At 36.1% G+C, this 27,704-nt stretch overlaps 1 protein-coding gene across 3 annotated transcripts; it reads left to right on the top strand.

Moving 5' to 3' along the window:
- Positions 1-26,209, top strand: LOC125760970 (homeobox protein abdominal-B-like). 3 transcript variants are annotated; one of them, XM_049421632.1, is made up of 9 exons: positions 8-1,548; positions 2,314-2,404; positions 8,993-9,045; positions 11,947-11,998; positions 16,235-16,672; positions 17,014-17,201; positions 17,322-17,481; positions 22,170-22,381; positions 22,476-26,209. In XM_049421632.1, the coding sequence occupies exons 2-9, from the start codon at positions 2,389-2,391 to the stop codon at positions 22,668-22,670; spliced, it is 1,314 nt and encodes a 437-aa protein (XP_049277589.1). In that variant the 5' UTR covers positions 8-1,548; positions 2,314-2,388; the 3' UTR covers positions 22,671-26,209. The 3 variants fall into 3 exon arrangements, with proteins under 3 accessions (XP_049277590.1, XP_049277589.1, XP_049277588.1); XM_049421631.1 differs by having other exon boundaries at positions 9-1,374; positions 2,213-2,404; XM_049421633.1 differs by having other exon boundaries at positions 1-2,404; positions 17,032-17,201.
- The last annotated feature ends 1,495 nt before the right edge of the window (positions 26,210-27,704 follow it).

The following is a 27,704-nucleotide window of genomic DNA, read 5'->3' as shown; positions in this document are numbered from 1 at the left end:
TTGTATATAATTTAAACGAAAATTTGTTACTCTCAATAGTTCCAACTATTCCCCTAACGTATTTCCTAATCGACTGTCGAATTGAACGACTTCAATCATATATCTTACTATCTATTAATTGTGGGCTTCAAAATATAGTTTGGATGTTGAAATATAGCAAGTTTCCCCTTTAATGTGTGTCATTCCAATGTTACTAAATCTTGCAAGTTATAGGAAATACCAATTCTAATAATGCTATTACGTTTTCTTGTATTATTTTTAAAATTGTATAACGACAGCATATTGCCATCGAGAACGATCAATTACGATGATTAGAAATTTCCATTAAGGTTAAAAATGTACTCAATCGATTCATAGCTTTCGTTTCCCTTTATTGTGAAAGGAATGTTTTGCATGTTTTACTATTTAGTACCGAGTAATATGTTAGAGGAGTGAAAAAGGCTTAAGTGAACGCAATGCGCATGTGCAATGAAATCGAACTGTTACACCATAAAGCTGTAGCAATTAGATGGTATTTGTGTGTATAGATGGCTAGTTTTAAAATATACATAAGGAATCTTATTTTTGTTTGAATGTCGTGGCAAACTATTGTCACATTTTCTATTGCAGTACTTTTTTCGGTATTACACTAAATATAGTTGAATTGTTCGAGTTGGTTTCTGAAATTTGAAATGGTGTGTTTCGAACGTTTCATGAAAACGAACTCTTACGCCGTCGTGAATTTTTTGTTTGTGTGTGCGTATATGTTTATAGGAGATGGTCCTTCCCACGATACTATATTCACGTTAGTATGTTGAGTGTTCTGTGTTCTGTTTATATGGTTTATGCTGCTGCTTGTGTATGTGTGTACGGTTTAGGTTAAACGTTTGTGTTATAATGTCCATATATAACTTGGAGCGAAGAAATGTTAGCCCGAAGCAGCAATAAATACGTTTTGGTCGGGAACATATTCATCCCCATGCAGGGTAGAGATAGAAAGAGAACACCAGTCGCTCATCGGCTAAGCACGAAATCCTACCTATAAGTATAAGCATGGGGGATGCCGTGGGATGCCATGAAAGAAAAGCACAGCGCCTACCGTGATCATGATAATGGCCCTTGGATGGAGACGGCCTCGCCGGTAGGTAGGTTGGTCGCGGAAACGGTGGACAACGGTGGGGTGTTTAATTTTTTCGAGATATCGGTGCTTCTAGACAGAGACGCCGGCACCAAGAGTTTGACAGTGAGTCCTTTTGCCTTGGACACATTACTCCGGTCGTGCGGTTGAATCTGCACGCTGTTAGCCTCAGTTGAACGCGTGCAGTCATTGAGGCAGTCTGTGTTTCCTACGGGGTGTGCTCACAGTCGTAGCAATTTTTACGGTCCTTTCCGACGGTGATGATGGTGTTCCATAAAATTTTTATTTACATCACCAATCTCATAATCATTTAATAACGGTGAACCAGCCCTTAGCGAGTCAATGTGAAAGAGTGACAAAAATATGCTCTCAAACAAAACAACCAAATGGAATAGGTGTGATAAGTTAAATCAGGTGAAGACTGAATAGAGGTGTAACTAATAGTGTGTGATTGTGTGTGTGTGTGTTTTTTTTTTATTTTTCACAAATATTGAGAAGGTGTTTTAAATGTTTTCAGCACGTAATATACAGGAAAATAAATTTAGTGAATGTGGTTTCCGTACTGATAATGGTGGACCTCGCCGAGTGGTATTCGTGGAATGAAATTATAAATTTAGAAATGCGTTAAAACGTAACACGAAAGCTTATTTAAAAAAAACCTTTCATTGAGTATAGTGACATCAAGAATGCTCAATAAAAAAGAATGTGCTTTTTTTTAGGTGACACTAAACAAAAATGGTGATTTACGATGGGAAATAGAAACTGAGGTGTGCAAAATCATGGCCTAGAAACTGAGAAGATGCATTTGCGAAGAATGCAACAAAAAGGATGAAAGCTGTGTTCACGTTATAGTGGTGCTTTAACAACAGTTTAGTGAAATGAGTGAACGAAAAATAGTAGCAAATAACCCACCATAAACTTTAACGGGCATTATAAAATCATAAAACTCTTGGTTTGCGCTTCACATACACGCGGTGCGTATGTGTGTAAGCTATAATAAACAAAAGGTATGATATTAGAACATTGCGACGAGCACAAAAAAGCCGAATTGTTGAAATGTTTGGAATGATAATTGATCATTCAAGATTCTTTCAGTGAAAAGTGTTTGCATGATTCAACATATCTGGCTTCGATCTGTAGGTATGATGTATGGTTTTGAAGGCAATAGATACTATAATTTGTGTTAGCATATTTAGTGAACAGGAGTGGTTCCTAGTGAACAGGAGTGGTGCAATTTACTGATAAGAAACGAATTACACACCGTTGTGAAAATGATTATAAAAAAAGGTAAATATGATTGTTTCAGCAATATTGTCGCACGTAATAATTGTTTCAAAAAAAAAATATAAATAACAATAAATGAAAAGGAACACGTTGATTGAGTTTATCGTGTTTGAATATGTAAAATTTTGCACTGCATGAGAGAGCCCAGTTTATTTCTTCGCCTTGAACATACCACTTATATCGTGTAAGAAATCATGATAGTCTGCCTAAGTTGTAATATATGAAGAGAAACTTTTTAAACAAAGCAACAACAAAATCATGTTGATAAAAAAAAACTAAACCCTAGCCGGTAAGCACCAATTGAACCTATTTATTTGAATTTTAAACAGAAATGGGTCGACCTTCACATGTTGCGAACATTTTACAGCCAAAAGACCTCAAAGGATTACTGAACTAGAGCAAAACTAAGAAAAAAAAAACTAAAACCTTCACGATTGAAGGTTCCGAAACGAGGGATCTAAAAAAAACCTAAGGCAATCCTTTGAAATGCACAGCAGTGTTATGATTTTGAGCCGTGCACAACCTTGGGCGCAATAAACCGTTCAAACAGTTACGAGTTGTGAACTTTGTTTGACCTCGTTGTAATGTTGTCTTAAAAAAAGGCCGTTACAATGGGGGAAAAAATAGAACGGAAATGCAAGCAAACGAAACGTTTTGGAAAGCAAACATTTAAATAATCATTATGCCTTGTTACGATCTACGCTGCAGTCGAAAGAGAGCCAAGGAACTGAAAAAAAATAAGATGATTCGTTCGTAGCTAGTGTGCGGTGAGAATGTTCTTTAAACAAATTTCTATTCTATGACTGTTGCAATATTATGAAGCGTTATGATGTTCTTGTCATGTTATAGTTATAGTAATCGAAAATCAAATTGAATGAAAACGATTTTAAATTAAAAATAAATTAACGACAGTATTCTTCAGTAAATGAAACTCCGCTATGAAAACATGCCTACATGTACCGAAAGACCGTGTTTCACTTTGGTGGAATAAATTTCGGACAACTTTGACATGAAAAAAGGTTTTCCGCATGGGCTCATTATACACATGAAACGTAAACACAAACATGCCGCTTGTATGGAGAGCAAATATTTACTGTTCTCATAAACATAAGTGAGTTTTTGAAGATGCTTTCCTTTATGCGCTTCGCAGATGCGTCAGCCTCTGGGAAGGTTTGAAGGTGTGATTTATTATGTTTTATTGATTTTATTCAAACCCTTTAGTGGGCTGTTAGCAGTAAATAAGAGCTAATCGATGCATGATGCTAAATGTTTGTTTGCTTTGACGATTGTTATAGAGGCGCTCTATTGTTTTGCGTACATGTTTTTTTTTTCTTACAACTTTGGTTGGAAATGTGGTAACGTGGTAAACAAAAGCATTATAAGTGATTGTAAGCTAACACAGAAGGTAATTACAGGCTATCCCTTGAAATAATTTGGTTTAATGTGGGATTTGTTTTTATTATTATTACCTACACTTTAGTGCACCAAAAATGTCGTCCAGAAAACTAAAGCAAGAAAATTGTGAAAGGAATAATGAAACAGTCTCTCAGTTTGCGGTACCAATGTAGTACGTGGTTTATAACATAAATACAATTGCACAAAAGTATGGCGAATTTATTTCGTGTGGCATCCATTTGCATTTTGTTTTGCACGCAATGGAGCGTGCGCATTATGGCGGACTTTGCTTCTTCGTTGAAATTATTTAGAAGATAAAACTCAACGAAGAACCGCCCACCCCAAAAAACCAAGATGGCGAGAAGCAGAAAAGTAGGCGTGGCTCATATTGGAAAAAGAGCTGATCATTCGAGTTTCGTTAAAGCTATAATTATACAGCGCAAGCCTGATGGGAATTTGGTACATTTTGTAAATTACTCATCTCAAAATGACTTTACGAATGGGTTGTAATAGAGAAATTTGTATGGTTTGCTTTCGGAAACTTAATTTTTCTTTGATTGATGGTGGTGATACTGCAGTTGTTTGTCTGTACGAAATGTCGTTGCGTACAACCAAACTCCTGAACGGTGTTATGTGCATTATTATTGAAATATTTAGTACTAGTTTTTGATACGAAACGGTATCTTATAGGTATGCGAATGAATCAAATAGTAATGTCATTGATGCCCAATTAAAATGGTTTGCTCAAGTGGAATTAGTTTTCAAGGCGGATTGATTTGGATTGTGGAATGTTTATGATACCCTTTTGTAATGTATTAATTAGTGCTTAACTTGAATTGTGGGTCGATGAGAAAAAGAACTGTTTTTTTTTTAATTCGGCAGGAAAACATATAGAACGTTTAACTTCTATTAATGTAATTCATTGTCGATTAAGCATGATGGCATTCCTTATGTGGATAAAACTGTCACATCGATATAAAGTTTATTGACTTTTTACACCAGATGTTATTGGACATGGTTCTTGAAAAGCGATTCTTTCGTTTCAGCTTACACACCAACGGCTTCGATGTAGGCAAAATACACTATACTACTTACGACTGGTTATTTGAAAGCTTTGCACACATAGAAACAAAAAACGGGATGAGACATAAAACTTACTCGGTGGTTGGTCCATATAAATTATGAACTTAATGACAAGCCGTACAAGTTTTACCATCAAGTTAGCTAATGCAAAAAACGGCCCTAGACAACGCATATAGGACAAGAATGAGTTTTTTTATCACTTTAGTTCAGGAAAATAGATAGGAAAGTAGATTATAAAATTAACGAAACATATGTAAATCATATTATGGATATTTTAAAAGGCAAGCTGCTGCGCGCTCCACAACACATTACTAATAATGATTAATTATTAACAATATTTATCAAGGCACATTATTAATAAGGGAGCAAAAGTAAAGTATAAAAGTAGGTAAGTAAAAGTAAGTCAAGCAGTTAATGTTATTTATTTAAAAAATCGTCTTACAAGTGTGGAAAGCATTCAGGCAGATGGAAGATGATTTTATACCTATCACATTTAGACGAAATTACACCGGGAACCGGCTATTACTGCATAACGTGAGGGCTACCTGTACATCATTCTATGAACTGTTCGACACAAATTATGGCACCCAATTTGTTAGCAATGGCAAATTGAAATTCTTGCGGCAGGCGATACAAATACATTGATTAATTAAAATCTCTTACTTCAACAAAGTTTCAGAACAAGAAAGCATTTCGAAAATGTTTACAGCAAGAAACATTAACAGATAAGTAATAGTTAAAAATAATTTAAAACATGTAATTTTAGCGCCATCTATGGCTCTGAATGGATTGGGTTCATGTATAGGATAAAATACGGAATAGAAATTCAAACAACAGGTGGCGCTTTTTTGTCGGAACCAGAGCCTAGACAGGGTTTGTTAGAGAGGGTAATCTAAACAAACGTTAAAAAAGTCAAATATTTTTTTAAAATAAAACGTGTTTTAGATATATTGATACAAACTGCTTTGTGTTCTATAAGAAGACCGGATGAAATAAAAGAACAACTAAAATTTATTACTGAAATTAAAACGTTTCAGAACTGGGAAGTCCCCGGACTATACAGTACCTAATGTACGCCGAATTGAAGACATGCGAATTTTGCCATACTACAGCTCAGTGATTTTATACCACAAAACATAAGCAAATAAGTAAAGATTTGGTTTATATTTCATTCCTTCTAATTCAGTCAAATATTTTTATTTTTAAAATATGACATAAGCCAGCAATTAAAAAGCGGAAAACAAATAGACAGATATTATTATGATAATAATATTAGGTTATTATATTTGTTTATTAAAGATCTTTTGTTATTCCACTTGATCACTTTGTAAATAAGTGGGAGTGGCGACTGGTATAAAACAGAAATGAAACGGAGTTGAATAAAAGAAAACCAGCAGACGCGAACATAGATGAAGCTCATTACAAAGTCGTCGAAGCACTTGGTAAGTTAAAGTGCGGTCTAAAAAATCCATTATTTCTTTTGAATATGTTTATTGGTTTTAATACTACGCTACTGGTCTTAGGCTCAATGTTGGTTGTTGTTCTCATTAATTTTTCTGCATATTATACGTTCTTTATTTAAATTTGCTGGTCATGTCGGTTTCATGAATTGAGTACGAGAACAAATCTACAAGCTCATGAATGTAAAACAAAACATATGACAAGAATGATAAATAACATCTAGCATGAGCGTGGAACTTTAACGAATACGTGACATTCAAAATGGTAAAGAGAAAAGGAAGAAATTTGTAGCAGTTGAGTAGCTGGTTGCCCTCTTATGCACTGAGAAAAAAACAAAAGCTACGGTATAAGGGTGAATTTTAATACACAAATTTATGAACTTATTTAAAAAAAAAACTTATTTATAAAGTTATTTAACAAATAATTTATGGCCTTATTAGTGGCAAAATACATCGATGGCTATGCAGTGTGAACGTATGCATATAAATCAATAGAAGCAGATGCAATAACTCAAAGTTAATATGCAATAGTTACAACTAATCACAGAAAAAAGGAATTTAAAAAATTGGGCCAATCAATATACTTTGTACATTAGTTATGAGCATTAAGAAGCATGATAACAAGACATAGTAAGTTAAATCAGGAAAAAATTGCTTCTTTTACATTGAAACCTAGTAACGGACTCTACCTTTTCCAAACATATGAATTTGTCTCAATCTTCTGTGAACCGTTAGCACTGTTGCTAAGACAGCAAGATGAACAAAGTAACGGGATAGACCTAGATCATTGATATGGCTAGGGAAGGAATATGGAATGATACAGAAAACCAGGCGGACGGAAAATCCCTTTGGAATTTGAAAAAGCAACATTCACAGAACACCCCTTGATAGATGTTCCGTGTCGGATGCGCGTATAGCTCGTGGATAAAAGGTACACGAAAAATGTGAATGTTATATTGCTTTTGTTGCTACTACTATTACCGCCGCTGCGACTGCTCCGGCCTGGAGTTGGACTGGGTGTTTGATCCGTGGGCATGATTTGTATCGAAGAAAACGAAATAATCTTGCTTAGCTTTATGCCATACGCCGTTTTCCCCTCAAATAATTTCGTCAACATGCTACATAAAGCAGAAGGAAGCCATTTTGCAAAAAAGAGCAGAATGCTTAAGGCTGGTAACATGGACTGCTTTCATTTATTTTGATTATGTGGTGTAGAATGAATTTCTTGATAATGAATCAGCCGATAGCTATCGTTGCGTTCTATTTAAGATGTTTTTATAACAAGTTAGCAAAACAACGAAAAGTACTAAGTTTAACCAACTTGTTACAAATGGTAGGTTTGTTTGAAAGATATAAAATTTTCCGTTCTTGAGAACATACTATTAAAACAAACTACAATTGAAAACTGTTTGGACAATAAAGTTTGTCCTATGTTTTCTATATCACATCATCGTTAAACCGTCATTATTTCAATGTGTTTTTATTTTGCTTGTTAAAAACGGCCATACTGTATAAAGACTTGTTTTACCACGTATCAGAATAGTCAGCCCTTGCTACGGGTGGGGGATGCTCCGGATGGGATTTAAAATCCGGTCCTGTCGTGTATACTGGCGCCGTTTATCATATACACCAACCCGGCCGTCCCTATTGTGGAATGTTATAAAGTCTGGATTATAGTACTTAACAATATTATTAATCGTATATGTGGGAAAAAGTTCAAAAAAACGTTAAAACCAATTGATTTGATATTGTTTTAGTGTGAATGATTAAATACTATTTAATACTAATCCAAATTAATGCCGCACAGAAAACTTTTTTCGTTCGTAATGAAATATGAAACACAGAAGGGCCATTGTGCAAGAAATGTATTAAAAAATTAAAATTACGAATTCTGCGCTAAACATTGTTCAACATCGCTATTTTAAGCTTTCATGTTTCGATTTATTACTTCGTTTCTACAATGAAATTTTTGGCAATGAAAAATAAAAAATTGAGAACGAACTAGTTAAAATCGATGTAAATCAACTTAATTAGAAAGGATCTTCTTTCAGTTTGGACGGCACATCACATTGATTTTCACCATAGTTATCATCATTTAAATGCTGTTATGCACTGGGTTTTGGTCGAGTGGTGGAAAAATGTTTCTTACATTTAGCTGAGACTTATTTCAGTGCCTGTGTTTTTAAAAAGTTATTTAGGAAATTAATACGTTGGTATGAGCCGACTTAAGGGAGCCATTCTTTCAGCAGAGATAAAGTGTGCATGATTGCGCTCGTCTGATCTGGTCATGTCTGGCAACTAAATTGAGACTCGCCTGGTTAGCATGAAGGTTTTTTTTGTATTTTTGTACGAGCTACCAGACCGTACATCTGACAAGTATAAATGTTGAAATGATTCAAAATAAAAAGCAAAGCTTACCAGTGTAACGAGGTCAAGCGGCACCGTTTGTAAATGTCAAACCACCCAGAATAAACGTTATCGGTTCAGGTTTTGTAGCAAAATGTAATTAAAACTTAGCTGGTTTGATGTGTCCATCAATTTCGGGGAATCGATACTGTGGTTGTTGTACAATGTAGCAAAACCTGCTACTGAGTAGGTATGTTTGTTTTGCGAAAATATTAAAAGTATTTCTATATTGTTTATTTCGTTTCAGAAAACAATGATAACCATTACCCTTCGCTTCGCGTAAGTGATCTCATAAGAAAAGTAAGTGAAAATGTTTGTAGATGTTCTGTTACAGCAAATAAAAATGTTTCTTTTCAATCCATATGTCTCAAAACTTTATTAAGAATAAAATAAAACGGTTCATCACAGATAGCAACCCCAGCTAAAAACGGCGGCTCGGCTAGTTGAGATAAAACAATTATGCGCATGCTCCTTAAATCGTTGTAAATAGTGAGCAGGTGTTTCTCTGTTGAAAGTTTTGGTTTTCTTCCTATAGTCGAATGAATCTTGAACCAAAAAAGAAACAATATTAACAACGGCAAAATACTGCCTCATAGGGAAAAAGAGCAGAATGAAGAAAAATGAAGTAGAAACAAAAAGGGTCTTTTTGTCTTGCGTCGTGTTATATACACATAGTCCGTCGGGATAATTTTTTTTCCCTGACGTCGCTGAATGTTCAAGCCATGGATGATAATATGCTCCATTCCAACAATCAAGCAATATCCTATGAAAAGACTTTCCGATTATTTCCTTTCTCGTTTTGTTGGCTTTGTGCGATAATTGGTATTTGCTTTGAGACTAGAGCACATTTCTCAAGGGCATTTTAACGAAAGTAACGCAAAGATGGGACCAAAATATGTGAAACAGGATGAATAATAAAGAGACACACTGATAAAAGGATCGATTGTACGAAAGAGCGAGAGCTGGAAATATCTAAAACGAGCGAACAACGGACTAGCGTGTGATGGCGGCGGTGCAAGAAATGGAGAAATGCTAATGAATCAATTAACATTTTATGGATTTCTTCTTTACAGTCTAGTTTTTATACAACTCTATTCTCTGGCGAAGATTGGGTTTGATGCTGAATTTGCAGATTTAAAATTTTGATCTTATTGAAATAAAAAGGAATTCTTAAAGTAATGTGAATATTTTAACATATTACGAAGAACACACCAAAAATATATATAATGAAAAAAATAAACAAGCGATTGCAACTGCAGAATGTTAAAAAAAATATCATCAGGAAAAAGTACTTTAAAACAGAAAAATAAAATATTAGTGAGTCTATTCGAAAAATATTGTTTGTATATAAAACACAAAATAACGGTGCCATAAAAATGTGGTGAAACAAATGTATTAAGAGTAATTACTAGTACTATGTTTTCCCACATATAAGATGCACCTTTTAGTCAATATTTGTCCTTTCATATTAAAGGTACTCGTGTATCACTACGATACACACAGTACGACATTGCTTATGAAGATATTGCATCCTCTGATAATGAAATCTTCCGGCATTTTTTTAAATGCGAATATTTCTGAAGTAAATGAAACCGAGTTAGATGGCAAAAATAAAAAAAAGCTCTTTATTAATAATAAAATACTTTATTAAGAAATTTATTTTTAATGATAACATTTTTAGCGTTTGATTTTTACTCATAAAGATATGCCTAAATTTAAAATTACACATTTTACACGATATCATCTCATACTCGGAAAAATTCGGTAGTTATAACGTATTTTACTTACAGTACTTTTAAACAAATGCAAGATGAATAGAAAAATAACACTGAAAACAACACGCATGTGTCAAAAGATTGAATTATTTCGTTAAATTCGTTTATTGTTTTCGTATTTGTTACAATGCGTTTGTTTGGTTAGTGTTTTACGTTAAAAAGCACATTTAGAGACATAGTAATGTCATTTAGAAATGAAAAATGTTATAAATATGGTATAACAAAAAATGCTACTGGACGGGAAAATTACAAGAGCTGTCTAGGCAATAATCTTTTTGCTATACTTGACATCAGACATACTGTAGAAAGTATATTTGAAAAAAAAGTGTCATTGGAGATAGAGTTGAAGATCATTGAAGATGGTATCCTAACTTATTACGAATATTTGTCAAGAGTCTGCAGACCATGTAGCGAACATACATATTTGTTACAAAAGTCAGACATCGCACAAACAAAAGTGTGTTCAAAGGTGGTGGTACTATGTTGGTTTTAAGTTGCTGCAGCGGTTTGAAATTGTGACCAATGATTGTGGATGGTGGTGGTGGAAAGTACGCCCGAGGAGAGACACAAGAGACATGTCAAGAATCTTAAAATATTCAAATAAATTACACCAACCCTGTCGCTTGAAAAAGAATCGTTGAACTGGCACCGTGAACGTGGCATGGTAAGAAATAAACCATCCTATAACCACCACCTAGCTTAGGCTGGTATTAATGCGTCGGGCTTCTTTAACATTGGCTGCCATATTCCAACGCATGACGATCATGTTTCAAGAGATACAGATAGCTGGATTGGGAAGAAAAAGAGCAAAAGAAAGTCATGCAACGGCAACCGTAATGCAAGACAAGATATCCGTCCGTTGTATCATATCGAGTGTATGACAATGACCAAGTATACCAAGTCACCATCTGTTAGTATGATGTTGGTTGTCTGTTTTCTTGTTGTTCTGGCTGCTTTCAGTAGGAATGCTGCAGAGAAATTACGGCGGAAACGAAACGAGGAGTAAAGGAACTGTGTCTTGTGCTTTGGTTGCTCTGTTGCTCAGATTAAGATTGCCGAAACTGTAGAGAGGCAGTTTTACCAAAGTGCTAGGCATCTTCTTCCAAACACCTGGCAACTGTCATGTTGTTTTCCGAAAGCAGCTAGACGCCATTTTGTGATGTTTGTTGCTTATGCTTGCTTGCTTAAATATAGTTGAAAAACACATAGCAGCGAGCCCTTCTGGAGCGCACACATTTGAAGAGGCGCACGCCCGGAAGGGAAAGAGAATGAGCAAAACTCAAAATTATACATTCAAGATTATAATCTCGTATCTCCGAGTACCTTAATTGCTTACTGTTTCGCTTAGAGCAGCAGCAACAGCAGCAACAACAACAACAACAACAACAATAATAATTCCACATATTTGTTGTATCTTTATTTTCAGAATATTCCCAACCTGATTGGAAGAAATAGTATTTTAGCCAGCGCAGCTTACGGTACGTATTTTGAAGGTTAAATTTAAGGTTAAGTTTCTAGTTAGATCCAAAATCAAGCAATCGGTAGCACACGATTCTCCGAGATATTTGTAATTAATTGTAATACAGATCCAAAACATTGATGATGCTCATTGAAGTAGCAGTGAAATTGTAATGCCGTGTTTCATTAGAAAAACCAAACGAACATAGGTACATAAAGAAATGTATTGCAGATGAAACTTCGTGACAAGAAAGCGACTGCAAGGTAAAGAAATTTCACAACAACATTAGTGTATGTACATAAGCATAGAAATTAAAATGTTTACGAATTTTCGATCTGATATCATTTATATTCAACAATTGAACTTTGTGAAAATGTTCTAAAATATTAACTTTAGGATAGAAGATGTCACTTGTACATGTGGTAGCGGCGCCAGGCATACACGCCAGGATCGAGTCTGAAAGCCTATCTAGATAGAACCCCTGTTTATTGGACTGCTATTCTGTTACAGGAGAATGCATCCAATTTTTAACACAACTAGACATAACCTACTGATCACATTCAGGCTATTTGCAGCTGTATATTTACACAGAATGTGTTTTTAAATGCTACAATTTTTTCGTGATGTTTGGGGTTTTCGAAAAGGTTGTTAAATAATATGAATATTAAGAAAATATAATCATATTTTCCATACAGTGTGTCTGAAACTCGACGTATTAGTGGTCGCTGTGATCATCGGTTAAAATTTATTGCCAACTGTTCTGTTGGCTAACATTTCTTATCGTTTTATAATAGGCTATGACTTGTGGCTATGACTCATATGACTGAACGCAGTATTTGCTGTGATTTTATCTTTAAAAAGTAAACATACCTTTTAAAATTATGAAAGCAACTTGTACTTTCGTCACTAGACATATCATATTATTGGTAAAATTAAGTTTTGCACTGTGTACAAAGTCTTCGTACTGCCCCGGGGCAGTGCGACAAAAACCATTGTAATAAACATATCAATTGAGAATGGTGTGAACAAAAAGGTTGATTTATTCAATAATTATGGCTATTTGACATTGACCGTGTCTAGCAACCCGACGACGAGCACACTGTTGTCAGCAAAGGTTTTAGGGAAATTTTGTCAATGAATAAAACCATTTAATGGGAAGCTCCCTCGGTAACTTCTCGCATCGTTGGATTTTTATTGACACTTCTGAGGTGTCCATATGGGTTATGCGTGGTGCTAACGAGTGCGAAGATTTGTTGAGCTCTTTTCTGCTCTTTTTTTTGCAGCAGTCTTACGCCAAACAGTCTGTTTTGCGTTTGAGGTTTGAGAAAAAGCTCGTACGTTCGAAGGAATGATTCCAGTGGCTACCATATTTTCCCAGCGCTAGACTGCAATGAAAATTGGTTCGTCATCCTTTTTATGCTTCCGTACCACGTCTGTGCTTTTGTTGGGGTTCTTTCCTTTGACGACAAAGACGCCAAATAAACAATCGTTATAAAAGTTGGTGTTTAATGGTCGTGTAGGTCATATAACATAAAAATCAACACTCTCTCACTAACACACACACAGACACGCACACATACACACACTCAGAAATCCCACGAACAATTAAAAAACAGAATGCGATGAAAATGGTAGCACTACTACCAGTTATATCGTTTTTGAAGTTCTGTGGGTTTGTAAAAATTTGAAACACTACCGTAGTAATAGATGATTTGACGTATTCCTGTCGACGTACGTTGATGCAGTTTTGCGTGAGGCTTACGGATAGGTTCAGCAGAACTGTAAAATCAATCAATAAGGAAGTGAAAATTGACTCAGACTATCCAGCTTCAACCAGAGACATTGACCGTAGCTATAGCGCCAGCTTTTTTGTTGTTGTGTATCTCCTATATTTTATGGTGTTTGTTAAATGGTACGAAGCGTGCGTACCTTGAGCTATTCTTCAGTCATGTACGTGTGTTTGTTGTGGAACTCAAGATGGCGTGGATGATGAGCAACGAATTTGGTAAAAAAAAGAAGCGATCTCGGTTTTTATGATGATTATTTTATGATTATTGCATTAATTATGGAGCTATGGAATAATGACTGGAACGTTTTGTGGTATGCTGTTGCTAATGTCATTTTTTTATCCTACTAGGCATGCAATATGTGAGACTATAAATTTATATTGCACTCTTTTGTTTTACCAGTGGGTTTTATTGCTGTGAATGTCGTACGCGTGATTACATTTGTCTGAGCGCCACAGGTGATAGCGCAGAACGGAAGCATGTGCGCGTTGATACAGCAGCATAAGCATACAGAGAGTTTTGTAAAGTCAAATAATTTCACCTGCAAGGCCAGGCAGCAGTCGATATTCGGCCATAAAATAGTCGCTGGCTGCAAAGTTAGTGCGGTGATTGGACGAAAGATGGCGCGGCTGCAGCAGACACGAGTGTGTGTTGGTGGATGGGCACGATGCACTTGACTTGCGTAAAAATGTTTCCCCCACTTTTTGATTTTCACATACACAACCAACCAGCTGTATCAGTACATTGCGTATACGTACACGCAATAAGGAGCTGCGAGTAACGCGATACGCGAGAGGAATCGAAAAAGGTTTTTTCTTCAGTTGAACAATTGTATGTAAGGTGTTATGCACGAGCGAGAGAGAGAGAGAGACTGCGAGAGGTAGGATAACTCTCTTTCATTCGAACGTTGCTGCCACTCGCTTCCACGTTCATGTTCAGGTGTTCCCTCCTTGTCGGACGGGCAAGAAATGTTTGGATTGCGCAAGAGCGCCTTTATTTATCTCACACAGCAAAAGAAGCGCGTTTGCGGTGTGTTGTGCAAACACGCAAGTTCTATGATTTTGTTTTCAGTGTAAAGCTGAACTTCTTCAAGTTAAGACGAAAGTCGGGAAGTCGTAGCGCCACACACACAGAAAGCACACATTGGCCTTGGGCATAGTGGGAGTGTAAGGCAACGAAAGGTTCCGGATCGACGACAACGACGACGACGACGACAATAGCGTACGGCAAGGGTGTGCGAGGGTAGTGGCAAAACGTGTGCATCTGTTAACGCAGGCGAAAGGTTGTAAGAGATCGGTTCGTTTCAGTTTTTTGAGTGAACGTGGTCGTGCAGTTTCAGAGCAGAGCGACAGAGAAGTTTGGTTTTTGATAAATCCATGGATCGATTTCGGTACTTCATTAACATACATACCAATGCGTACTGTGAACGTCAAGAATTATTAGCCGTCTTATGTCTGGCAGCATCGGGCCTGTACATCATCAGGCTGTGAATATCTGGCCCGTTGTTTCGATTCCCCCTCCTTGGGTTGCGTGTACATTGCCGACTAAAACAAAAGAACATCATAACCGGCAGCCTTTGGCGGCGATTTGAACCAAAAACGTACACTGTTTGCTGTGGAAAGCAAACTGTGACCCGATCGAGTGCTATTGGCGGATTATAGCCGGAAGTATGTTTCACTGTGGTGGTGCAATTTAATCAATTACTAAAAAATTGGCGTGTGCAGTTTGATCAAAACGCAAAAGTTTTGGAGTGTTGGGAAGTAAAAATATCCGTCAATATGTGCGTGGTTTAGTTTTGTGAACCGTACTAGACGTATCGTTAATTGACGATCCCAGAGATGTATGTATTACCATCGATAACGAATTGAGAACACATGGGAATTTAAAACTCGTAAATGTAGTGAATTGTACAACACGAAGAATTTGTCTGACGTTGAGATAAACTTGTGCAAAGCTGGTGATCAAATTGGCGGTTAAACAAATGCCGCTAGATTGCTTGATGTGTTGTGTGCATCTGCTCAATTTGCTTCGGCAGTAAAGTTTCTAGTGAAGCGCCGCTGTGCTTCACAAAAAGTGCAAAATAAAAAATTACACGTAGTGAAATCTTTTGCAAATAGTTCTACGAAAGTTTTGTATGTTTGTTTAAATGGTGTCTCGGAAAATTGTGTAGCAGCCGATATAGAGCGAAGCATAAACAGTTAGAAGAACTTAGAACCATACTTATAAAATCTGTAAACTGTAGTCCAGCATTTAGTATTGCGCTCCAAAGTGTTTGTGTGTGTGTTTCGTTGGCTATAATACAGTGTAAAGTAGCGCTTTCAGTTATTTTAATTTATCACATTTTTTGGTCACACCGTTTTGTAAAACAACCGCAAAAATTACGATCACACTGCTGAACCACCACCATCCTCATCACACCTCTGACCTGGCGTGCGCAATATACCACGATCCCCACGATGTCACGGCAGGGTCGCACGCTGCTGCCGGGGCCTGGTGGGGGCAGCATTCCCATCCGATGCACACGGTCGGAGCGGCTATGTATGGCGAGGATACGACAGGGCAAACTGGTGTCGGCAGTCGCAGCCCTCCTGCCTCCATGCACAACTCCGCAAGCCACGCCAGTGCTGCCAATCATATCGTACAACAACAGCAGCAACAGCAGCAGCAGCAGCAGCAGCAGCAACAACAGCAAGTGGCTGCAGCTGCTGCAGCAGCAGCAGCAGCAGCGGCCCAACAACAGCAAGTGCAAACTCAGTCGGCAGCGCCCCAACAAACACAGAATACTTCTTCGTCGAACACAACGCAGCAGCAGAGCAGTGCCGGGTCCGTGGTATCCCCAGCAACGCAAATTGTTCCTCCTTCCGCAGCTAGTGAATCGCCGGGAAGCGTAAGCTCCCAACCATCAGGTAGCTATCAGTATACGAAACCAAAAAAAAAAGAAGATAGTGCACATTACGAAGTTGCGTGGAAATTGCGAGCTTTACGAATTTTATGGAATGTTTTTTTAAATTTTGATTATTTCCATTTTTGTTTCAAATTCCGACCAAATTTTGTAATTTACAACGATCAGTTCAGGCAACTCAAACTCACTATCATAATGAGCATTTAGTTTATATTAATGTGTTAGTAGAGTATGAGAATTTTAGATTGTGTTTTTGTTTTGTTTTTTTTTTTTTCTTTATGTTTTACTTTCTCCATGTTATGAATTCACCGAATTCGCCAAAAACCGTGTGATCATTAACGATAGGTCCTATTCATATACCAGCAAAACGTCCCGCGTTTGATACGGATTCCCGGCTGAGGCACTCGTATCCATGGGGCAACGAGTCGGCGGCTGATTACGCTTACCATGCACAGTATCCACCTTATGCGCTGGCGACTGATATCAAACCAATGTATTATCCAAGCTACCCAACCGATGCCAATTTTCAACCAGTAAGTTGCAATGGAAAACAATCGCAAACAATACATACCACGGCATGGAGTGGTGTTACGCCGTTTCAAATACAATTAAAACACACATTTCTTCTTGCTTTTCTTTCGTTATGAACGCAGCATCCTTATTATCCAAAATATGAGCCGGACGCTTACATAGCAGCCTCAACTGAACGATCACGAGGAGTCGCAGGTGATCCACCTTCTTTGCAGTCTAGCTATGAATCATACAACTCGTCCGGGTTGAGATCTTATTCCAGTGAAACATATCCTAATCCTGGTAAGTATTGAATTGTGGTAATCTGTCGCTAAGCTTTACATTTCAAAAGACTTGAAATGGTCTGTTCGAATGGTGGTGTCGTAAATGACAAATCGCAAGCGGTGATTAAAAACGATGTTTCGAATGTTGTGCTTAGAGTAATAGAATGCTTTCATTTGTGCTTTGAATGAACATTTTACATGGATAAGTGATTTATTTATTCGAGTCGGATATGTGTGAAGACTTTCTGTCGTGAACGTCCGTAAAGCGTATTTTGAAAAATGAGACAAATTATTTTTTGGGGTTTCCTTACTAGCAAAAAAAAATAATAATAATAATAGTGACGCAAAAGTGAACTTCATTTCTGAACAACAGACATTGTTTACTAAAAGAATACGTGAAAATATTTACTGTTTGAAGTTTCGTGTTGCGCTGGTGTAAAAGTTACATTATTGACACCTTGCTCACCTTGGTGACACCATTTATGGAACTGTAGGAGAAACATGTAATTGAATTATGCAAATCATTTCTGTTCTCTATCGTGGATACGTACCTTTCTCCGTACGTTTACCTTTCACTGAAACGGAAAAAAACCTATCATTTTTTCTATACTACACGAGATATGTCGCCTTGTGGTCTATCTTGTAACGAATCAGGAGAGAGATTGATGTCACGATTCAATGGTTCAGGAAGGTTTCATCCATCCCTTCACTAGCGAGACTTGCGCAGTTGCGAAGCGATGAGTTTATGTATTGCAATGCCATCAACGGAGAAGGTAAAGTGGAAATTATACTAACTAATAGTAATCTATTGCTTGAAAAGAATTTTCTACAATTATGATCAGGGATAATGGTCATTTAGGAAATTATCTGTAACTTGCTGTTGTTTTGAAACTATAAATATAAAAATTGAAGCAAAGTACAGAAAAGAGAGAGAGAGAGCGAGAGAGTGTATAAGAACCGTCTTAAAAGGAGACGAACATACTTTATGAGAAAGAGAGAAAAGAGAGAGAGAGAGAAAGAGAGTGTGTGAAAGCTAAATGTAAAAGTGATGTAGCGAGAACGAAAATGTGGAACAGAGTTTGATAATTTGAAAATGATTTTATTCTCAATCTTTAATACATGTGGTCTAATCTCTATATGACTTGCAAGGGCTGACGATAATAATAATAATACTTTTATGGACTCCGCAAAGCAACTGCCCAAGAAACATGGTTATTCAAATATAAACAGCTAGACTGGCGCAGAAGACACATGTTTTTGTTTACAGTTGAGCTTGTAAACCATTGCGTGAAACGTTTGGCACAAGAAGCACAAGCTTACGCATTTTGTTTATATTCTGCACGAAGGCACCTTTGGAGGAAGCCTTCAACACTGTGAGCTATAAATTCTCTTTAAGAAAAACTTCCTTTTCAGACTCAGTTACCGGAACAACATTGGTCAACATGATCAGGCGGTTTCGGTCCGGTTCCTCTACTATTTATTTGTCTATCGAGTTAGAGGAGCTTCCGCATTGAATCGTGTTATTTCGGAAACGAAAACTCCGTAACGATGCGATTTGTTTACATTATTGGTTGTCTATATTTTGGCATTTGCTACAACACTTCGGTAAGCACTGTATGGATTCTTGAACGAACGAATAAACGATGCTGTATCTGGTTTAGTTACATGGCAAAAAGGAATAAATGTGTTGATCTGCATCGATGTTGTTAATTCAGGGTACGTTTAGAGATTAGCGTCTTGTTAAGTAATTCATATACTCATTTTTATCTAATTCTGATACAAAGTTGCATTTAACCTCGAAATAAATTGACTATGATTGACGCAGGATGTATTAAAATAATTGGACACAATGCAATATGCATACTCCGGTGTACAAACTACAGAGCCTTGAAAGTAGCATAAAAGTTGATACGATGTGAAAAAATTGATGTACAGACAAAGTCAGACAAAAGGAGACGAATTATTAAAATATGAATATCAATAAATCCTCCCATTAACTAACTTTAATGGATGTCATATTTTAATTCCTATCAGTGGCTGAACCATGCAGGTCAATCTATTGTGACATTCTTTTGTCAGCATTTACAAACCGTTCTCATGGCAATCGTAAACGGTAAACATTTAACAGTTTTATTGACTATTAATACCCTCGAAATAGCTACGTTACATGATACAAACAATGCACGCGTAAGCATGTTAAAATTGTTAAATAAATAGTTCATCTCATAAAACCAAGCCATTAAAAGTGAATAGTTTAATATAATCGGTCTTAGAATGTAGACATCAGCTACCATGTTTATATATCCCGATAATGATGGTGATAATGGTGATGGTTATGAAGGTGTTACTTTTATAGATGCCATAAAAGCAAATGATTATCAATGCTAATAATTCAATTCAGACAATAACACCTGTTGGAGAAGTGTGTTTAAGGATTCAGGTACCTTGTTAAGCACGGTGTGGTTTGTGTACATATTACGTTAGCGTATTCGGGTATAATAATTTCATAGCTTATGGATCGACTGACGGTACACAGGAGGCTATTTACATTGTGTTTGGACTGTTTGGCAAGTTTATTATTTAACTTTAAATGGGATAATAAGGAAATTCGCTTCGGGTTCGCTGCGAAGTAATTTTCACAATCTATTAGTTACAGATGCGAATCATTATTGGGTGTTTGTGTGAGATAAGTTCATTAGTTGATGTTATTGTGGGTAAGATATCATAATTATTGATGATAATCTCAAGCTAACATATTGTTCATGTACATTTCCGACTAATAGTGTACATTTACACTTAATCAAGTATGTCCATTGATACTCGTTGCTCAGAATTCTCATTGACCAAAGACCAAAGTACAAAAAAGTCTAAATAAGGAGCATTAAAACTCGTCTCAGCTCCTACATTTAAGCGTCGAAACGTCTAAGCGCCGTACTGAAGAACTTACCATACTTGAATTTACACAGAGAATGATGATGATAAAGATGATAAATGAAACCTCCTAACCCAACACAGGTTTCAAAGACCGTTAGGTCTACATTATAAGTATGAAACTGTTGGATCTCCCTAAGTACTGATATTTCTGGACAATTTTAGAGTGATTTATAACTAATGCTAATTTGAATGGTAAATGTGTACATTGTTTGTTATCTATAATTTTTACAATATTTAATACTTAGTAACTAAAGCATAAGAAACAAAGTATTTTATCGAATGGTTGATGCACTTTTCGATGGGTACAATGTATTTAAAAACTATGTATCTGTAACTATGAACGGCTAGTGTAGGTGCTAAGAAATATCCAGTTCTCTCTCATCAATTTAGATAACGATCTTCTTTGACAACGTGGTCGTAAAGCCCTAGCAACCTAGAATTATTACGCTACATAAAGCTGGTGGTTTATAGTTAACAAATATAAATTGAGCTAATGTATAAAAAGTCAGAAGATGGCTATAGCTAAAAAGGTTTAAGAAAAATAGAAAATAATTCATTGTATACTTCTTCTTTTCTTGGCATTAACGACCTTACAACAGGTCACGCCGGCCTTTTCTGGCTTACTAGACTTATTTTTACCACGTAGCCGGATAGTCAGTCCTTGCTACGGGGGGACGGTCCGGATGGGAATTGAACCCGGTCCGGCCGCGTGGACTGGCGCCGTTTATCACATGCACCACCGGGCCGCCCCAATACTATATTATATTATATACTTATTTCAAGTTAATGGATTACCCTTCCCCCCACCCCCCGGTGCCATTATAACGAAGTCAGAGAATTAAACTACACAATAGAATTTTTCTTTATCTCCGTTTTAATACATAACATAATTAGAAATTGAAACAAAAACATTTACAAACAATTTATTGATAGATCTTCTGTTGTTAACTGGCATTACAGGCATGTCGGATTAATGACTCGCTTTGCGAAACTGCTGGCTAGCTATGATTTTATTTAACTATTTTCGAATATCAAATGTTGTATCTTGATGGGCACATGCCAGTGGAACCTGTATACCCAACATATATTGCTGCTTGTTATGTTGCTGTTTATATATGTTGCAAACATTACTCACAACTACCGGTTTAATAATATTTTTATCAAATGAAAAAGTATAAAAAAAACTATGTAGAAAAATACAATCATGTGCACACTTGATTAAATAACAAAGAACCAATTGTTTCGTTTATTACTTGCATTTGTTTATTATAATAATGACATTCCTAATCATAAAACTGTTTCGGATAATCTCGAAATACTTGATTATTAGTAAGTTTTACATTGAGTGTACAATTGTATGAATATGCGACGAATACTTTGTGCATAATTTTGTAGGTATATTTAAAATCCTAATATTTTCAAGTAAATTTGTTCTTGTGGCTCAAACAGTAAGTTGTTAGTTTGGTCCTTGAATAGATCGTGCCAGTTGTTAGTCATTATATGAAACTGACTAATTGTGTTGAGCTATATTAACACATAATCAACTTGTATACACAGCCAGTTTTTACTATATTTTGTTAAGAAATATAGAATAATCGGCGTAATTTTTCAGACCGACCAATATATTAAAATGAGTCCCATTCATGGTTAAAATATTCACTGAAACATGTATATTCTATATCAGTGAAATATCTTGGCATGCCAAGTTCGTTTTATACAATCTTCGCAGCATAACTTTAATGGTTTGTTTTATCAATTAATTTATTTGCACAGGTTCCAGCTTATCGGTTGGTGTTAGTGGTGTAGGTTCATGTACGCCTTCCAACCCACTCGAATGGACAGGAAATGTGACTGTGAGAAAGAAACGAAAGCCATACTCGAAGTTCCAGACGTTGGAATTAGAAAAGGAGTTCCTGTTCAACGCATACGTTTCAAAGCAGAAACGATGGGAACTGGCTCGGAATCTCAACCTCACCGAACGTCAGGTAATTGTAGTGATCCTTTATTCGTTATTTTCAGCTAAGCACAGAAATGTTTCTTTATGCTGTGAATATGTTTGTATTTATTCAATTGTCGTAGGTGAAAATATGGTTCCAAAATCGGCGGATGAAAAATAAGAAAAACAGTCAGCGTCAATCAGCGCAAGCAAATAGTGGTAGTAGCAACAATAGTTCCAGTCACAGCCATTCCCAGCCTCAGGCCCATCATAATCCTCATCATATAAGTCTTGGTCTGGGAATGTCAACACTACATGGCTCGAAAATGCATCAGTGACCTTTAGAGCAACAACAAACACACCAATCTGAGCCACAGTCACAGCTTAGTCAGCAACAATCTCAACAGACTCTACTTCAATCGCAATTGCAGCACCATCCCCATTCGACCACTTTGCAGGATCAAACGCAACAACAGCTCTCGCAATCTCAGCCACTGCAACTTCATCCTCTGCATTCACATTTGATCCATCAAACCCCTCATCAAGCTAATGGTGACCAGATGAAACAGGAGCTATGTGACACACCTACCACAACGATGTGCAGCCACTTTCCTCATCCACATCTGGTGAACTATCATCACCAACACTGATTTGCGACGATGCGAGACGCTACAAATGACTGTCCGTGCGCGATGAATTAATGAGCCATGATGGCTAAGCTAATACGTAAATAAATCGAGTTTTGAATAAAAGTAATAATAAACAACAGCAACAACAACAAAAAAAACAGTAAACAAATGTATCGGAAAGTCGCCACCAATTCCCAGAAAGTGCAAAATTTTGCATTAAAAAGCTCTGCGAACCACGTAAAGGCATCCACCGAACACAGATTGTTTTCTAATTTATGCGGTAGTGTTAGGGAGCGTTTGGGAGGATTATTCTGGAGACTGTGTGGCGCTTTTGGGACAGTTGTAAATAGTAATTATTTATAAGCTATCCAGCCAGTGAGAAAAGTCCAAAATGTGAGACCGTGAGTAGGTGATTTAAATTAAGGAGTAAGGGAGTAATGCCTATTTTCAATGAATCATTAATTATAGTATGAGGTAATGTAAAGGAAAGCAAACACAAAAATTGGTTTAGTAGAATAAATCAAGCAACCACTGCTTTGTGGAAAGATAAGGTTATGACAAAAAAAAAACGGCCCAATTTGCTCGTCCTGAAGCAATGTAGCAAATGAGAAATGTAGATGAAACAGGTAGTTCATAACATAACATAAATATTTAAAATCAAACTTTTCCTTTTTAAGTTACTTAAGGTGCATGCAAATGGATGGACATGTTGGTAAAGGGGATAAAAGCAGAGATTGGTATAAGTTCATCTTAATAATAACTTAACTTAAATATTACACATAAGATGCGGAGGTGCAATGAAAGGAAACAAAGGAACTTATACATCAAGTAACAAACATTAGTAATATTTTGACAGTATTTCAACCTTTCTCTCTACCGAAATAAAATTCACTAGTAAAGAAAATATGTTATTTTCGCTATACTGAAGAACCGAAAGTAAAATGACCATGATTCAAGAATAATCAGCACATCTTGCGATGATTGAGAGATAGGCACAATGATTTTTTGGCCAGAAATTGAATGTGGAAAATTTCTGAATTTTGAAGACAACATGACGATTTTACAACAATAATAATGAAAACATTGGGCTTACATTATAAAATCAAAACAAAAGCAAAAGAGACAATGTAACACTGGAGGGAAACGTGACTGAAATGCATGTGATTACTATTATTATTATTACTATTATTACTTTTATGATTATTCACATCGATAAGTATTGACTATCAAAACACTGTTGTGTTGCATAATGTAGTCAAATGTATTTTAACTCTGTTATGTTTCGCTTTTCTCGAACCTTTGCATTGTTCGTTTTATATGTTTTTTTTTTAATTTTTGTTTGTTTGTTTCAGAAATGGCATAGTGACATGCTATGAAAGCTTTCGCTAGGTTTGACAAAATATTGTAACGAATTTTGTGAATCAAAATAAATTACGGTTTATACTTTCCTTTAAGAAGATTGTGAACCTTCATTTCGAAACTATGCACGCGCGTTCCCTGAATGTACGAAGTAATTTTGTTTTGGAACAATGTTTATCTAAAAAACTATCAAACACATTCAGAGGTCATGTAGGACAAGCTTGGGTTTAATTGATTATCAATTCGATTCTCAGGGGTATGAGTATTCTATTGTTGTTTTGTAACACATTTCTTTTAGAATGCTGAGCTTTGTTGTATATTTAATGATTTCACGAAACAGTGAGTCCCAAACCCCTGTTGAATACAGTAACAATAAATAACCTGTATCAGTTTTATATTCAATTACTGTATATATCGTTTCTGCATTTCATGTGGCCAGATAGTCTATCTTGCTATAGGTATTCGAAGTTGCGATTGGAACCCGTGATCTTTGGTTGGAAAGCATTAAGCCTTTAACATGACTCTATGTTCATTAGACTATCCTATAAACATTTTTAGATTTTTTTGGTTTACAATACAATGCCGAACAATAACTTGGGAACTTTCTATTGAACCCATTTTTGGGTTCCATGTACATGAGTTTTTGTTATGATGTATATTTAGCTGCTATTCCACAATATGTTTTAAAATGTTTGGCAATCAAGAACATACATTAATTTCGTTTGTACATGACGTGCTACTGGACTTTGAACAGAATATTACTGTAAGAAAAATCTTCATAAATAAGAGGCAAATGAAACCATGCATGTGTGTGTCCCTAAGTTGGATTGAAGCAATGATAGAGCTTCAAAGTAATGTACAGTATAGGCAGAAGGCAAATAAGGAAGCCAAATAATACTAAGACGAAGATATAAAGGTAAAAAAAAACAACACAGAATCAATAGTACTAAAGAATGTAGATCAACAAAGAGGAAAGTTGTAATAATAATTATATCCTTAATTTATGGAAATGGTTGTTCAGAGTGTAAGAAAGCGATATCGTCTATATTGTTTTACTATCCTAAACAACCATAATTGATAGTACAGTAGGTTGTTTCTAAATCCAAGTTCAAGAATCATTCAAAAGGGAATATTAAATTGTAATGCAATCAAAATATTACATGTTTTGATGAACTATTTCATTTTACTGTGGGATATAAACTCCGAAATTTTTTGTTACAGCCCTTAATGGTGCATATAAGATATGTCAACATAAAACCTCTCAAACGAATTTCTTTAAAGTTCTTTCATCATGCATATGAGACAGACAAAGTGACTGTAATGTAATGTAATTTATTTTATAGCACCCTTTGGTTTTTTGAAGCTTATTGCGATGATCCGTTGTCTTTTCATGTTTGTCTCAGAAAATTTTCATAAAAAGCACATTGTATCCAAGCTCCATGTCATCGATAAGAAAGATAAGTAAGAAGACTTTGAACAAGTATGAAATATTACATTAAAAGGAGACATAAATATAAATAAAAAAGAAAACAAATGCTGCGCTAATCGTTACAAAGATATGGAAAGATTTTATGTCAAGAATCTACGTTTCAACAGCAATATTTCAGTGGCAACATGTTCGGCAAACGTTTCTTGAGTAACAAATATCTATCTTCCACGTTGAATAAAACATGTACAAGATACGTGATTGGAGTCGATGTTTTTTTTTGTCGAAAGTGGCACTAACAAGCGCTGTAAATGATAAGTGTAGGCTGATAAGATCAGGTTGATGAGGTTAGGACTGAAAAGATCCTTCTACACTTATTTTAACTACTGTAATTAGGATTAGATTTAGAACAATCCTTTCAAAATAAAAGTAATAATATATTGAATGAAAGTAAACAATAAAATACATATTTTTAATAGTCTACTCAAAACAATTCTGGTAGAAATAGCGAATGGGTTTGGGAAACGAGCTAGACAAGCCCAATAAACTTAAAACATGTGAATAGAGTTGCCTATTATTTGCTTCTAGTTTATTCAAGGTAATTGTTTTCTACATGGGATACTGTTTCGTTGTCGTTGAATTTCTTCTTTTTTCCTGTATGGTTATATTAATACAAAACCAAAAATATAGTGGGGGGATTTGGGTGCTCATTTGATATTGTAAATTTTAATAAATTGTAAGGAGATTACGGAAAATCATGTTATGTATTTAATTCTTTGTTTTGGTACGTAATGGATTCACGTAGCACCGTGTATAACATGTAGTCTAAAACTCTAAAAATTTGGGATTAAAACGGTGTCGGATCTCTGTTCTTGTTTTTAACGAGCTCTAAGGTCACGCCGGCCATTTCTGGCTTACTAAACCTATTTTTTACCGCGTAGCCAGATAGTCAGTTCTTGCTACGGGGGGACGGTCCGGATGGGATTTGATCCCTGGTCCTGTCGCCGTGTGGACCGGCCTCGTTTATCACATACATCGCCGGCCCGCCCCAACGTACACCCCTACGTACGTACGTACGTATATTTGAACATATAGGTATTCCAACAGTGGTTTTACAATCGAGTGGACGTTGACAGCAAATTTTGTGAATCAATGAAGACAACTACGTGATTAAACGAGTCTTGTTACCTTATTGGATTCTGTTTTTAAGAACGATGATGTCAAAACAACATCGACAGACAGTCAGGACTGTCTTTTGAAATTGAACGATTTGAAATTGTTCCATACGGTTAGCGATGAAAGTGATTGTTATTTTTTTATTTATTTATTTATAATTAATTATTACGGCTTCGGCCGTATTGTCAGCCTCTGAAGCTGAAGAAGTACATTTTTCACAAGGCATTTCCTCCTTGTATTTTACCTTATCCCGGGCATACTCGGTTGTGATGAAAGTGATTGTTAACGGCTGCAGAATCAACAACTCGTGGTGTCTCGGAAACATGTTGTCAACATGAACTCATTGAGCGAGCTTACTACGCTACGTTCAGAATAACCTCTTTTTCTTTTGCGTCACTACAACCTCAAGAGGTGTTTACTGGCTTTCCTCTATTTATGTACCAGTAGCAGGATGGTCAGTTCAGCGTACGTTGGTTTGATCCCGTTCTGCTCGTATAGAAAGAAGCGCCGATACCTTCTCCACCACTGGTCCGCACGGTTTAGAAAAACAAGTAACTCAATTCTAAGTTCTGATGAAAGGTACACAAACCAAAATTATACTTGAGTGTTATGAGAAATTATATTTGAGTGTTGTGAGATAAGGGCACGTTGTGCATTAGAGCTCAAATGCGTTGAGCGTTGTGTTTACTTACTTACTTACTTACTTATTTACTTACTTGCTTACTTACTTACTTACTTACTTACTTACTTACTTACTTACTTACTTACTTACTTACTTACTT

The sequence above is a fragment of the Anopheles funestus genome, chromosome 2RL (genome assembly GCF_943734845.2).
Source record: "Anopheles funestus chromosome 2RL, idAnoFuneDA-416_04, whole genome shotgun sequence".
Lineage (NCBI taxonomy): Eukaryota > Metazoa > Arthropoda > Insecta > Diptera > Culicidae > Anopheles > Anopheles funestus.
The sequence above is the reverse complement of the archived record's forward strand: the minus strand, read 5'-3'. Positions and strand labels throughout refer to the sequence as shown.